This window comes from Saimiri boliviensis, chromosome 1 (genome assembly GCF_048565385.1).
Source record: "Saimiri boliviensis isolate mSaiBol1 chromosome 1, mSaiBol1.pri, whole genome shotgun sequence".
Taxonomy (NCBI): domain Eukaryota; kingdom Metazoa; phylum Chordata; class Mammalia; order Primates; family Cebidae; genus Saimiri; species Saimiri boliviensis.
This window is the reverse complement of record NC_133449.1, coordinates 169,573,383-169,587,031: the sequence shown is the minus strand read 5'-3', so window position 1 is coordinate 169,587,031 and position 13,649 is coordinate 169,573,383. Positions and strand designations below refer to the sequence as shown.

The following is a 13,649-nucleotide window of genomic DNA, read 5'->3' as shown; positions in this document are numbered from 1 at the left end:
TTACCCTTTATGGTGAACATTTTCAGAAAGAACAGTGTGATTAATCAACTATATTTTCGACCCAGATCCAGCAACACTTTTTATTTTTACTTTATATTGTGATGGTGTCTAGATTTAAATTACATATGTAGTGACATTAGCGCTTAATACTTTAGTTTGCATATCCAAATAATTGAGAATATTGTCTTGCATAACAACAATACCATTATCCAAGCAAAAATAGCAGTAACTCCATTAATATAACATTTTGACCAAATAAATAAAAATCCAGAAAACACAGATAACATTTCCATGTCATATTAGTCACTAATAAAGATTTTTAGAGCAACTGTGAGAAAAACAAGAGCTATGCATGCAACTACGGTACAACCTAGAATCCATAAACGGTTATGCAAAAGTACCATTAGCTTGCCAAGAATAACTAAAAATTAGAAATACAAAATAAATGGTTTTATTGAATGTTAAATCCAAAGTTATTCCGATAGTTCTCCATTTCCCCCGTATTCTTACCAGTGTCATGAACTTGAAAACTGGGGATAATCGGCTTCAGAAATTTGAACTCATCTGTCCCAGAACCTCCTGTCAGACACACCTCGTACTGGTAGCTCTGGGACAGGGTCCCGGTGCCGCTCACGTCCACCAGATGCCCCGGAAAGGGACCCTCGGGCACCGAGCAGCGACCCACCGACGCCGCCCTGCTCCTCCTGCACAGCCGCACCGCCACGAACAGGAGCACCGAGAACAGGAAGAGCGACGACACCGAGGCCAACGCCACCACCAGGTAGACGGTGAGCGAGTCGGCCTGGGCCTGGGCCGGGGCCGCCTCCGGGAGCGGCAGGTAGGGCTGGGAGAAGCCGTCCACCAGGAGCACGTGCAGCGTGGCGGTGGCCGAGCGCGGGGGCTCGCCATTGTCCTTGACCAGCACCACCAGCCTGTGCTTGGCCGCGTCGCGCTCGCTCAGCAGCCTGGCGGTGCGCACCTCGCCATTGTGCGCCCACACGCCGAACAGCCCGGGCTCCGTGGCCTTGAGCAGTTGGAACGAGAGCCAGGCGTTCTGGCCCGAGTCGCCGTCCACCGCCACCACCTTGCTCACCAGGTAGCCCGGCTCGGCCGCCCGGGGCACCAGCTCGGTGCAGGGCGCGGAGCCGTTCTGCAGCGGGTACAGCACGAAGGGCGAGTTGTCGTTGGCGTCCAGCACCAGCACGCGCACCAGCGCCTCGCTGCTCAGCGCCGGGGAGCCGCGGTCTGTGGCGCCCACGCGGAACTCGAACGCCTGCAGGGCCTCGTAGTCCAGCGCCCGGAGGGCGAACAGCTGTCCGTTGTCCGCGTTGATGGAGACCAGGGAGGTGAGGGGCAGGTGCGGGTCCTGGGGCGGCAGCAGCGAGTAGGTGACCTGGGCGTTGCTGCCTGAGTCTCTGTCTGTGGCGCTGACGCTGCCGATGTGCAGGGCGGGGCTGTTGTTCTCGCGGACGAACAGGGTGTAGGAGGTTTGTGTGAAGGCGGGGGCGTTGTCATTGATGTCGGAGACCAGCACGGTTATGTTGTACTCGGTTTTCAGCCTTGGGGTCCCCAAGTCAGTGACGGTGATGGTGATGTTGTACTCGGCTCTGCTCTCTCTGTCCAGTGCTTTTTCAGAAACTATCGTGAAAAAGTTCTTGAAGGTCGGTTTCAGGATAAAAGGGAGGTTATCTTGAATAGAGCAAATCATCCTCCCATTGTCCTCAGAGTCTTGGTCTAGGACACTAAAAAGAGCTACTAGGGTCTCTGAGGCATTCTCTGGAATTCTTTTTGTAATCGACGACATGGTCACTTCTGGTGGGTTGTCATTTATATCCATAACTTTAACTAGAAGGGTGCATTTTTCTGAAAGACCCCCACCATCTGTTGCCTGAATATTTATGGTGTAGGACTGTATTGCTTCAAAATCCAGGGGTGATCTCAAATTAACTTCTCCAGACATTGGATTGATTTCAAATGTTTTACGAACGTCTTCTGATGCATGGAAAAATGTGTAAGATATTTTCCCATGGTTTCCTGCATCCAAATCCTTAGCTGAGATGGTAACAATCCAGGAGCCAATGGGTTTATCCTCAGGAACCTGCACCTCATACAGACTCTGAGGAAACTCAGGGGCATTATCATTGATGTCCAATACCTGAATGAGAACCAAAGTTGTCCCAGACCTGGGTGGGGATCCACCATCCAGTGCGGTGAGTGTCAATCTGAGTTCAGCTTTCTCCTCGTAATCTAAAGCTCTATCTAGGACCAGCTCTGGGTATATCTTTCTGTCACCACTGTCTGGAATTCTAATATAGAAGTGAGAATTGGGGCTAATCGTGTAGTTTTGGAGACTGTTGCTTCCGACATCCAAATCTTGAGCACTCTCCAATAGGAATGTAGTTCCAATAGTGGTACCTTCTGATATTTTAATAAGTATTTCATTGTCTAGGAATGTAGGGGAGTGATCATTTATGTCTTTGACATGCAGCTCAACCTGAAAAAACTGCAAAGGGTTTTCCAAAACCACCTGGAAATGTAGCACACAGGGCTCGGTGGAGCCACACAGCTCTTCTCGGTCTAGTTTCTCATTTAGGAGCAAGTCCCCAGTCAGCAAATCAAGGTGCAAATACTTTTTATTATCATCAGACACCACCCGGGCTTCCCGTGAAGACAGCTCCTCCACCCCCAGCCCTAGGTCCCTCGCCAGATTAGCCACAAAAGAGCCAATTTCTGTTTCCTCTGCAACAGAATAGTGTGCAGATTCAGCACCTGCCCGAGACAATCCCAGCAAAACAAAGAATACCAGAACTTGCCTTTTTTGCAGAGCGAGCGCCCCTCTGATCTTCATGGTTCCTTCAGGCAACCTCTTGTGAAAAAATTCAAGCTCAGCCCCAATTTTGGAAGCTGAAGCTCTGGTTTTTAGTAGGAAACCCCTGGAGAGTGTATCCTCCAGCAGCCCTGTAGGCGAATCTCCTTTAATGCCTGTCTTTTCAGTGGGTTGAATGTTTTCTGTTCTGAATAGTGAAGGTCACCGTGCCAGCCTTTGTACTGTTCTCATCTTATCCTGTAGCGCCACCATGCGTCTTTGTGTTTTTTTCATTAAAAAGTTTTCCTCTTTGAAAAAGCAATTCATAAATACATCCAGAGTATTCAAAATGAATCCCAGACATCATTTTTTTAAGCTTTAAGTACTTCACTAAGTATTTCTAATAGGTAAGGCCTTCTAAAAATAATTGTAATACAGTGTTCACAACTTTAGCAATAATTCCTCAATGTAACTTATACTGCATTTGGCTTTCCCCAGTTCTCTCCAAAATTTTCTTTGCTATTCGTTTGTTTTAATTTGAATCCAGAAAAGGTCCATACACTGCATTACCACTGTTTTGAATGCTTGACACAAAAGGATCTGTTAAATAGCCTGAAGAAATAAATTTGTATTTAAGTCATTTCCTGAGTAATTACAAATATATTCTCTCCTTCACTCTTGTAAATACTTGTTAAGTCAGTTGTAGTTAGTAATGTCATTACTTTTTTCTCTTTTATATTTTAAAAATATAAAGAAAGACATGGCTCAAATAAGTTAGAGATAATTCTTGCTATTATGGAGCTCACAAGCTAGAAAACTTGGCAGATAGATAACTAAAGTATGTCATAATGTATGCATATGTAAAAATAATATAGAAATACCTAGAAAGGACATTTTGTAGCTAGGAGGTGGCATACCTTACTGGTTAGGAATATGGGATCTGGAACCAAACTGTCAATATTAGAATCCTACTTCTGTCACTCACTATCTATAAACTTGGACAAGTTACAGATACCTTTGTTTCCTCACCTGTAAAACGGGGTAATCATAGATGCCTCTTATGATTATTATCGTAGGCATCTAATGAGTTAATATTTACAAAGTGGCTTGTAAGTGCTGGTTAAGTGTCTGTCAAAAAATAAAATAATTAAGATCTAAGTCAGACTTGGGACATCAGTGAAAGCTTTCCTGAGGTAATGAACAATACATTGTCATCTGAAGGAACTAGCCAGGAGAAGGAGGAATATTTAGATGGGCATTTTGAGGAAACGGAGAAGTGAAGTATGCCTTGAACTTTAAAATCCATGGAAGGGGAGAGTCTAAGAATGAAATTAGGGTTAAAAAGCAGGTTGAGAATATGAATCACTATACAGGTCATATCATACATTCTTGCATTTATTCTAAAGGTAATTCAGAAACAAAGAAGGGTTTTAACATCTTATTAACATGATCACATCTGCATTAAAAAATCAGTTTGGCTGCAGTATGGAGAGTTAATTTCAGAGGAAATGACTGGGGAATCAAGGAGATCTGATAAGAGATGATGATAGTTTGGCTGAGGGTAATGCCAGTATAGATGGAGAGAAGAGGGATGAATAGAAAGATATTAGGAGATGAAATGTTTCCAACTGTTGGTTGATAGGTTGCATGGGGAGGAAAAGAGGAAAGATTCAGAGATGATATCCCACCTCTGGACTGAGCAACTGGATGGCTAGGAGTGCCATTCACAAGGTAAGGAATGCTGAAGAAACATGACTGAGGTGGAAAAGATGAAGTGTTCCATTTTGAACATGCTGATATTAAGATAAGTGCCTGTAGAATGTGTGTTTGCGGGGTGTGTGTGTGTGTGTGTGTGTGTGTGTGTGTGTGTGTGTGTGTGTTTGCATATAACCGAAGCATAGGAAATAAATCTGGGCCGGAGATATGAACCTTGGGATCAATCAGTATATATGTGGTGATTGAAACCATGAAAGCTCTAGGAAACCAGGCAAAAGTGTGTCAAATAGGCATAGAAGAGGCTTGGCACAGAAATATGAGAAACATCTTCATTTAGAGGAGACAGGGCAAGAAGTATATTTGAAAAGATAAGGAAGGCTCAGAGTTCAAAATCTTGAAATCAAAAGCAAATAGCATTTTAAGAAGATAAGGAAGGTCAACAGCTGAAAATGCTTCAGAAAAGTCAAGAAAAATAAGTATGACAATTATCTATTTGACTTTAAAAAATGGTCATTGTGGAGGATTCAGATAGACATCTGACAAAATCTGTTTTCCATTACTTCTATAGGAATAGAACTATACCCAGGTACATGGTCATGAAGATAGATTGTCCATCCCAGCCTCCCTTGTAGTTTCGTGTGGCCAAGTCAATTAAGTTCTTACAGATGGATTGTGAGCAGAATTTCTGTCTGCCCCTTCCAGATCTGGAATAGTAATCATCTGGATATGCTTCTTTCTTCTAAGCGAGCTAGAACCCAAATACGGCACTGACCCAGCTATACCCATGCAGATTTTGGTATTGCCACAGGGAATTTTGAAGCAATTACTTGAAAGAAAATTCGGTTCCAGAAGCACTGTAAGATCGAAGCTGCCCTACACACCTAATAATTTTTACATTGCTACTGTCATGTGAAAAACAGAGACATGTTTACAAGTCACTGTGTCATTGCATCACATTGCTTCCACAGTATAATCTTACTGAACTTGCATGGAAATCTTTGATAATCTTTGCAATAGCAGTTTCAATAGAATGGTTATGAAGAAAATTAGATTTTACTCCACTGCCAAGTGAGAGGAATGAGGAAGCAAAAATGAGATAGCCCTTTCAACAATTTTTTTTTTTTTTTTTTTTTTTGAGGCAGGGTCTCCGTCTGTTGTCCAGGCCGGAGTGCAGTGGTGCAATCACGGCTCACTGCAGCCAGGCTCTCAAGAAATTTGTAAAGAATGAACACGCTGTTAAAGGAATAAGAAATACATTGGTATCTGGAGAAGAATTCAGGCTCAGAGGTTACTTTTTTGAACTAGATAAACTTGAATATATTTAAAGTGCCTATGTGTCATGTTCAATAGGGAAGGAGAAAATTAAGATACAGAAGAGATAATGCAATTCCCCTTGAAAGGGTGTTAAAGATGGGATGCAGGCAATGTGTGAAGGGATTGGACTTGGACTGGTGGGAGAGACCACAGCAGGTGAAAAGTACAGATACAGATGCTGTTAAAGCCGTGGAGTAGGGGACAGGAAAATGAATTTCTAGTTGATGGATTTTATTTTCTCAATAAGGTATTAGGCAAGTTCACCTGCTAAAAGGGGGTATGTAAATGGTAGGGTAAGAAGGTAAACTAAGATAAGTAGGTTTAAAATAGATATTGTGGTGAATGGAAAAGAGAGCTCATTAGAAAAATTATAAAAGGAGTTCTTGGTCTCAGAAGCCCAATTAGGTTGGAAAATATACACTTATAGTGGCAGTGGTGTTGCTGATTTTGTTAGTTTGGTCTTACAGAGTGCAGCAGCCCTGGTGTAAGAGAGGAGGAGGACTATATTCACGTGGGCTGGAGTTTCATCAGGTGGTTTTAGTGAAGGAAAATTGAACAAGGGAATTTAGAATATGGGCATGAGAGTGATTGGGAGTAGTAAACCAGGAAGTCAGCTGGATAGGAAGGAAATTAGAACAGGAGGGTTTGATAGGTAATAGCAGCGTCATGGAATGGAGCTCCTGATAAGCTCAAAGACAAGATGTGATAGGAACATCAGAATGAGAAGGTTATAGGCACAGACAATTGTGCTCTCAGAAGAAGACATTTGAAATTATTATATCATAGAATGGTTTCTAGGTGGGGAAAAAGTACAATATCTAGCCGGGACATTAATGACTGAACAACTGGGGTAGAGGTAAAGACCTAGAGACTGAGAGGTCACGTTGTTAGATTTGTCAGTGGATTCACTGATTAAGTTCTTTATCTTTCTATTTCAAGTTATTTAACATAACATTAAATAACTTATTTCAGTTATTTTCAAGTATCTGGTGGCAGAACTTGAAACAGAAAGATAAAGAGAAAAATGTGTTTGTAAGATAAAATGTCCTTATGTCCTTCCCCCCACCCCCATACTCTTGCCTAATTAAAAAAAAAAAATCTGTCATTTGGTTTTTATTGTAAGGGTTTTCGAGAGAATCCATTCTGTAAGGCTGGGCCATCTCTTGTGTCTCTATTTTCTGTGTCCTTTAACCCCCACTGGATATAAAATTATGTTCTAAGTTACTTAAAACCAATAATTCTTTCAAGTAAAATTGGCTGATATAGCTAGATTCCTATGCACTGGTTTTTTTTTTTTTTTTTTTTTTTTTTTTTTTTTTTTGAGACGGAGTTTCGCTTTTGTTACCCAGGCTGGAGTGCAATGGCGCGATCTTGGCTCACCGCAACCTCCACCTCCTGGGTTCAGGCAATTCTCCTGCCTCAGCCTCTTGAGTAGCTGGGATTACAGGCATGTGCCACCATGCCCAGCTAATTTTTTTGTATTTTTAGTAGAGACGGGGTTTCACCATGTTGACCAGGATGGTCTTGATCTCTCGACCTCGTGATCCACCCGCCTCAGCCTCCCAAAGTGCTGGGATTACAGGCTTGAGCCACCGCGCCTGGCTGCACTGTTTTAAGTATAACTTAAACAGGGGTCTTTAAGTATAACTTAAAATGAGGTCTTTGAAGCATAAGAGCAAAATTTGTTTTTAGCAATTCATTCTAGGAGAATTGGTTGGTTATATGTATTTGAGCTCCTGGTCACTCCTCATAAGAGCCAGGAAACTCACAGTTCTTTTTATAAAGAGAGAAGTCCTGCTGCTCATATATCTAGAAAAACTGGAAGTAATAGGACAAGTACTTGACCCTTTTCTCCACTGTTGCACCTACTAGATTTTCTATCTGAGCATTGGAACTACTCTTTCCTCCTCCACCAGTAGAATTAGGCTGCAGTGAGCCATAATTGCACCACTGCACTCCAGCCTAGGTGACCGAGTGAGACCCTGTCTCTAAAAAAGAAAGAAAGAAAGAAAGAAAGAAGAAAGAAGAAAAGAATAATTACTCAGTTGACATAGTTCAACAGAACTGGTAGTGAAATCTTAGTAAGAAGTGTAAACATTAGGTTGTCTTAGATATGCTAGAAAGAGAGATTACACTTCTTGGTATTATCAACTGACTAATACCCAGTCCCTCTACAATGTTAGGATAAAGTTTTAAAATATCTTCAAGAAGCAGTTGAGGCCAGATACTCACACCTGTAGTCACAGCACTTTGGGAGGCTGAGGCAGGTGGATTGCTTGAGTTCAAGAGCAGTCTGGACAATATGGTGAAATCCTGTTTCCACTAAAAATACAAAAATTAGTGGATGTGGTAGCCTGGGCCTGTAATCCTGGCTACTTGTGAGGCTGAGGTGGGAGGATCACTTGAGCCCTGGAGGCAGAGGTTGTGGTGAGTGGGAGATTGCACCACTGCACTCCAGCCTGGGTGACAGAGCAGGACCCTGCCCCCCCGTCAAAAAAAAAAAAAGAGAGAGAGCGAGAGCGCGAGAGAAGCAATTGAGATTGCGTCTATTTTGTGGCATTGGAAGTAGTCATTTTCCTCATCCCCCTGAATTTCCTCTTTCCTATGCTTGCTGTCTCTCTCACATACACAATTCCTTTGCCTTTATACTCTTACTCATTTTATTATCTTACATTTTTCTCCCACAACATATAGACTTTATGCTTTTTGATAACATTCATGGAAAATCTCCTCCTCCTACCATGAAGTCTTTTTCTTACATAGTAATGTCAGATCCTCAAAGGCAAGAGTGGTTTAATATGAGACAAAGCTACTCCTCTACAATGGTTTGAAAAAAATTTTAAATTAGAACCTAAAGGACTATTTTTTTATACTCTCAGTGTTCAACATCCGGTATACCCCCAGAAAAGTGGTTTTCAAACTACTACCCATTAATATACCATGAAATAAATTTAGTGGATCATGACCACATTTGAAAATTGAATAGAATGAAATAATATAGGTAATTTCAAATTATGTCACAAAAGACTAAGCATTGTTGACAAACATTTCTTTCTGTTAAGCTTGCGTGTTGCCAAATATGTGAAATATTATCTTAATATTAGTTGTAGTAAAAAAAAAGTTTGAAAAATAGTTTCTGGTGTATATACATTAAATTTTATGATAGTAAGGCAAAAATTTCTTATACATTAACACACAAGTCCACTTTGTCCTATACAAATTATTATTTGGGTACAGGCATCTGCACGACACTAGATTGCATTAGAGCCTTGAGACATTAATTAAACAATTATAGCTTCATACTCCCAGATTCTGTGAATGGCCACAATCTTAATATGCTTGCACAATCCTCTCCAGCATGAATGAGGAAAGGATACTAAGAAACTGGTCTTCTGACCCTTTCAAATCAAGTGATAACACTTAGAGTTGTATCACAGGATATAGGTTTTCTGGTTTACTTTTGAGAGTAATAACATATTTAAGGTTAACTAAAAACATACTGGATTAAAAAAATACAAATGATGTATCTTAATAGCAATCATTATTTTACAACTGCAAAAATAAGAAAAATCAAATGAAAAAATGCTGAAAATTTTGAAGGACTTCTAAATTGGTCTATTTTATTTTACTGTAAGCATAATTGTGTGTGAAGTTCAACTGAAGAGAGGAACATGGAAAAACGTGATTTGGTATTATTCTTTAGGGAGGCAAATTAATTGCAAATTAAGACCATCTAGGTTAAAGAGTGAATTGCTACCTTTTAAGAACCAGGAATAAAGGTAAAGTTTCACTTAAAAGCAAAGGGAGAAAGAACAGGAGAAAAATCGCAAGTAAATCAGTACAATTTTAAATACACACAAATTGGGGAAAACAAACATTGGCATAGAAATGCCACAAAATAAAATACATATGGAATATAAAAGTCAATTATGGTCACTGAATATTGAACCCAAAGCTATTGGCGAAGGTAGAATTTCCCTCTATTTCTTTGTCAGGGCACTGGGGAGAGAAGTTGGGGATAATCGGCTTCAGAAATTTGAACTCATTTGTCCCAGAACTTCCCGACAGACACACCTCGTACTGGTAGCTCTGGGACAGGGTCCCGGTGCCACTTAGGTCCACCAGATGACCCGGAAAGGGACCCTCGGGCACCGAGCAGCGACCCACCGAGGCCGCCCGGCTCCTCCTGCACAGCCGCACCGCCACGAACAGGAGCACCGAGAACAGGAAGAGCGACGACACCGAGGCCAACGCCACCACCAGGTAGACGGTGAGCGAGTCGGCCTGGGCCTGGGCCGGGGCCGCCTCCGGGAGCGGCAGGTAGGGCTGGGAGAAGCCGTCCACCAGGAGCACGTGCAGCGTGGCGGTGGCCGAGCGCGGGGGCTCGCCATTGTCCTTGACCAGCACCACCAGCCTGTGCTTGGCCGCGTCGCGCTCGCTCAGCAGCCTGGCGGTGCGCACCTCGCCATTGTGCGCCCACACGCCGAACAGCCCGGGCTCCGTGGCCTTGAGCAGTTGGAACGAGAGCCAGGCGTTCTGGCCCGAGTCGCCGTCCACCGCCACCACCTTGCTCACCAGGTAGCCCGGCTCGGCCGCCCGGGGCACCAGCTCGGTGCAGGGCGCGGAGCCGTTCTGCAGCGGGTACAGCACGAAGGGCGAGTTGTCGTTGGCGTCCAGCACCAGCACGCGCACCAGCGCCTCGCTGCTCAGCGCCGGGGAGCCGCGGTCTGTGGCGCCCACGCGGAACTCGAACGCCTGCAGGGCCTCGTAGTCCAGCGCCCGGAGGGCGAACAGCTGTCCGTTGTCCGCGTTGATGGAGACCAGGGAGGCGAGGGGCAGGTGCGGGTCCTGGGGCGGCAGCAGCGAGTAGGTGACCTGGGCGTTGCTGCCCGAGTCTCTGTCTGTGGCGCTGACGCTGCCGATGTGCAGGGCGGGGCTGTTGTTCTCGCGGACGAACAGGGTGTAGGAGGTTTGTGTGAAGGCGGGGGCGTTGTCATTGACATCAGAGACCAGCACAGTAATATTGAGCTGTGTTTTCAGCCTAGGGGTCCCCAAGTCAGTGACGGTGATGGTGATGTTGTATTCATCTCTGCTTTCTCTGTCCAGTGGTCTCTCTGTTAGTAGGGTGTAAAAGTTTCCCACGGATTTCAGGAGGAAGGGTAGATCCTCCGGAATGGAGCAACTTACTTTTCCATTTTCTTCTGAATCAAGATCTGAGACACTGAAAAGTGCAACCACAGTTTCAGGCGCATTCTCAGGTACTGGGCTGGTAAATGCAGACATGGTAACTTCTGGAGCGTGATCGTTCACATCCATCACTTGAATCAGAACGGTGCATTTTCCAGAAAATGTTCCAGCATCTCTTGCCTCAACATTGACTTCATAGGACTGTAATTTTTCGAAATCAAGTTGTTTTTTAAGTTCAATTTCTCCTGTCAAGGGATTGATCTTAAAGGTTTTGCCAATCTCGTCTGAAGCTTGGAAAAGTGAATAGGAAATCTCTCCGTTGACTCCGGTGTCTACATCTGTGGCAGAGACCTTGACAACCAGGAAGCCTATTGGACTGTCCTCAGAGATCTGCACCCTATAGAAAGGCTGCTCAAATTCAGGGGCATTATCGTTGACATCCAGGATTTCGATGTAGACCTGAGCAGTGCCAGATCTGGGTGGAGAGCCACCATCCAGGGCTGTAAGTGTTAACCGGAGCTCAGCTTCCTCCTCTCGGTCCAGCGCTTTGTCCAGTACCAGCTCTGGATATTTCCTACCATCACTGCGTTTGCGGGTGAGGACCCGAAAATAGGGGTTGGGGCTGATTACATAGCTCTCAATATTATTTTGGCCTACATCTAAGTCCTCAGCATTCTTCAAAGGAAACGTAGTCCCAGGAGGACTGCTCTCTGACACTTTTACCAGCATTTCTTTGTCCAGAAATACTGGAGAGTGGTCGTTTATGTCTGTTACTTGTAGCTCAGCTTGAAAAAACTCTAAGGGACTCTCTAGCAACACCTGGAAACGTAGCACACAGGGCTCTGTGTGACCGCACAGATCCTCACGGTCCAGTTTCTCATTTAGCAACAAATCCCCGGTCTCCTGGTTGAGCTGCAAATGTAGTTTGTTCCCTCTAGAAACAACCCTAACCCCCCGGCTGGAGAATTCCCTCTGCTCCAGACCTAAGTCCTTTGCTAAATTAGTTACAAAGGAGCTACCCTCAGTTTCCTCCACCACAGAATAGCGCCTAGGTTCCGCCGCGCCCGCCAGAGATAAGCCCAAAAGGAGAAAGGAAAAAAGGACTTGCCTTTGTCTGCAAATGAACTTCCTGCTGGCCTCCATTGTTCTTGCTTTGTTCAGCTTCCGGGGAGGAGGGTTCCGTGGGACTGTAAAGTCACCAGTATCTGAGGTTATGGTTATTTCACAGATGCCTCAGAAATATTCCAGTGAGTAGTCCTTTCCAGAGGACCCAGACCTCCTCTCGTTAGCATCCAAGCTTCTCGTTGGCTTCCAGGTTCTGCTGTGTTTTGCGGGTTAATGGAGCTGCAGCTGCAGTTTGCTTTGTACCTTCTTATCCTGCAGCGCCACCAAGCGTCCTCACAGGATCTTACACTTCGTGGGATCATAATAGATACAATATTCCCAACTCTGCCTTTGTGTATCCAGGGGCTATGTAAGATTACAACACCACCTTTAATAACGCCGAACGTTATTGAGCAGACAACTGACAGAAGGAGAAACATTAGTCTTTGAACAATGCTAAATGAGTTTGGGGCAAAAAGGAAATATTTAGGTAACAGTGTAGAGCTTGGCAAAAAGAATATATGCAGAAAATTTCAAATATAATTGGAGTTAACATAGGCAACATTTAGATCTTCATACTTTTATTTCCATGAACCACAGGAATTATTAGTAGCTACGTATCTCGAACAAATTATTTAATCTCTCTGTTTTAGTTTCCTCATCTGTAAAGTGAGAACAATAATAGCACCTACCAGATAGGGCTGTTGTGAATTCCCCACCTCACAAATGAGGAGACTGATGCAAAGAGAGATTAACCTTAAAAATAAACTATATACCCGATATGTGGCAATTTGATGCTATCAAGTAGCTGTGTCTGCATAAATCAATTAATATAACTAGAAACACACCTCAAAATTCAAATGGTAGAAGAATACAGGAGCATGACTATCTCAGGTAGAGAAGTTATGTCAAATAATGAAGGGAAATGAACAAGGAAAGGCTGAAGAGTTTGGCTAAAGAGAGACAAAATCTGTAACAGCAGAGGGAACCTTTTTCTTGGAAGGATGCCCTTTTGTGTTACCTCCACTTCTAACAGCATCAATTAAAAAAATTTTGTGTGTGTGAAATTTTTCAAATCTCATAAAAGGAGAGGAGTGTAATGAACCTCCATGTACTCAGAACTAGCTTCAACTATTATCAATGTTTTGCCACAATTCTTGAGTCTATGCTTCCAACATTTTCGCATTCCAGAGGAACTGAATCTTCACCCACAAATACTTCATTATACATTTCTTTAAATGCATAATGACTTTAAATGACCCTAAAAATACCCTTAAGTACAATGCCATTATCATACCTAAAAATTAAGTTAATATTATTTAATATTCATCTATATTCAAACTCCTCCAAGTATTTCAAAGTCATTGCTGTTGTTTGAATCAAGATCCAAACAAGACCCACACATTGTATTTGATTGGTAGAACTCTTAAGATAGTTCCTAGTGTAGACCGCCCTCCTTCTAATTTTAATGCCGTTTATTTGTTGGAGAAATTGGATAATTTTACCCTCAGACCATGAAAGC

At 43.3% G+C, this 13,649-nt stretch overlaps 2 protein-coding genes across 2 annotated transcripts; both read right to left on the bottom strand.

Annotated features, from left to right (window-relative positions):
• Positions 1-53: 53 nt before the first annotated feature.
• LOC104651918 (protocadherin beta-14) lies at positions 54-8,320 on the bottom strand. The gene has a single exon (XM_039470343.2). The coding sequence runs from the start codon at positions 2,846-2,848 to the stop codon at positions 452-454; it is 2,397 nt and encodes a 798-aa protein (XP_039326277.1). The 5' UTR covers positions 2,849-8,320; the 3' UTR covers positions 54-451.
• An 87-nt stretch (positions 8,321-8,407) lies between these two features.
• Positions 8,408-13,618, bottom strand: PCDHB13 (protocadherin beta 13). The gene has a single exon (XM_039471901.2). It carries the CDS (start codon positions 12,164-12,166, stop codon positions 9,770-9,772), a length of 2,397 nt encoding a protein of 798 aa, XP_039327835.1. The 5' UTR covers positions 12,167-13,618; the 3' UTR covers positions 8,408-9,769.
• Between the last annotated feature and the right edge of the window lie 31 nt (positions 13,619-13,649).

What these genes read in the sequence shown, in the direction of transcription:
- LOC104651918 (XM_039470343.2), bottom strand. Translation starts at nt 2,848, where the DNA reads ATGAAGATCAGAGGGGCGCTCGCTCTGCAAAAAAGGCAAGTTCTGGTA.
- PCDHB13 (XM_039471901.2), bottom strand. Translation starts at nt 12,166, where the DNA reads ATGGAGGCCAGCAGGAAGTTCATTTGCAGACAAAGGCAAGTCCTTTTT.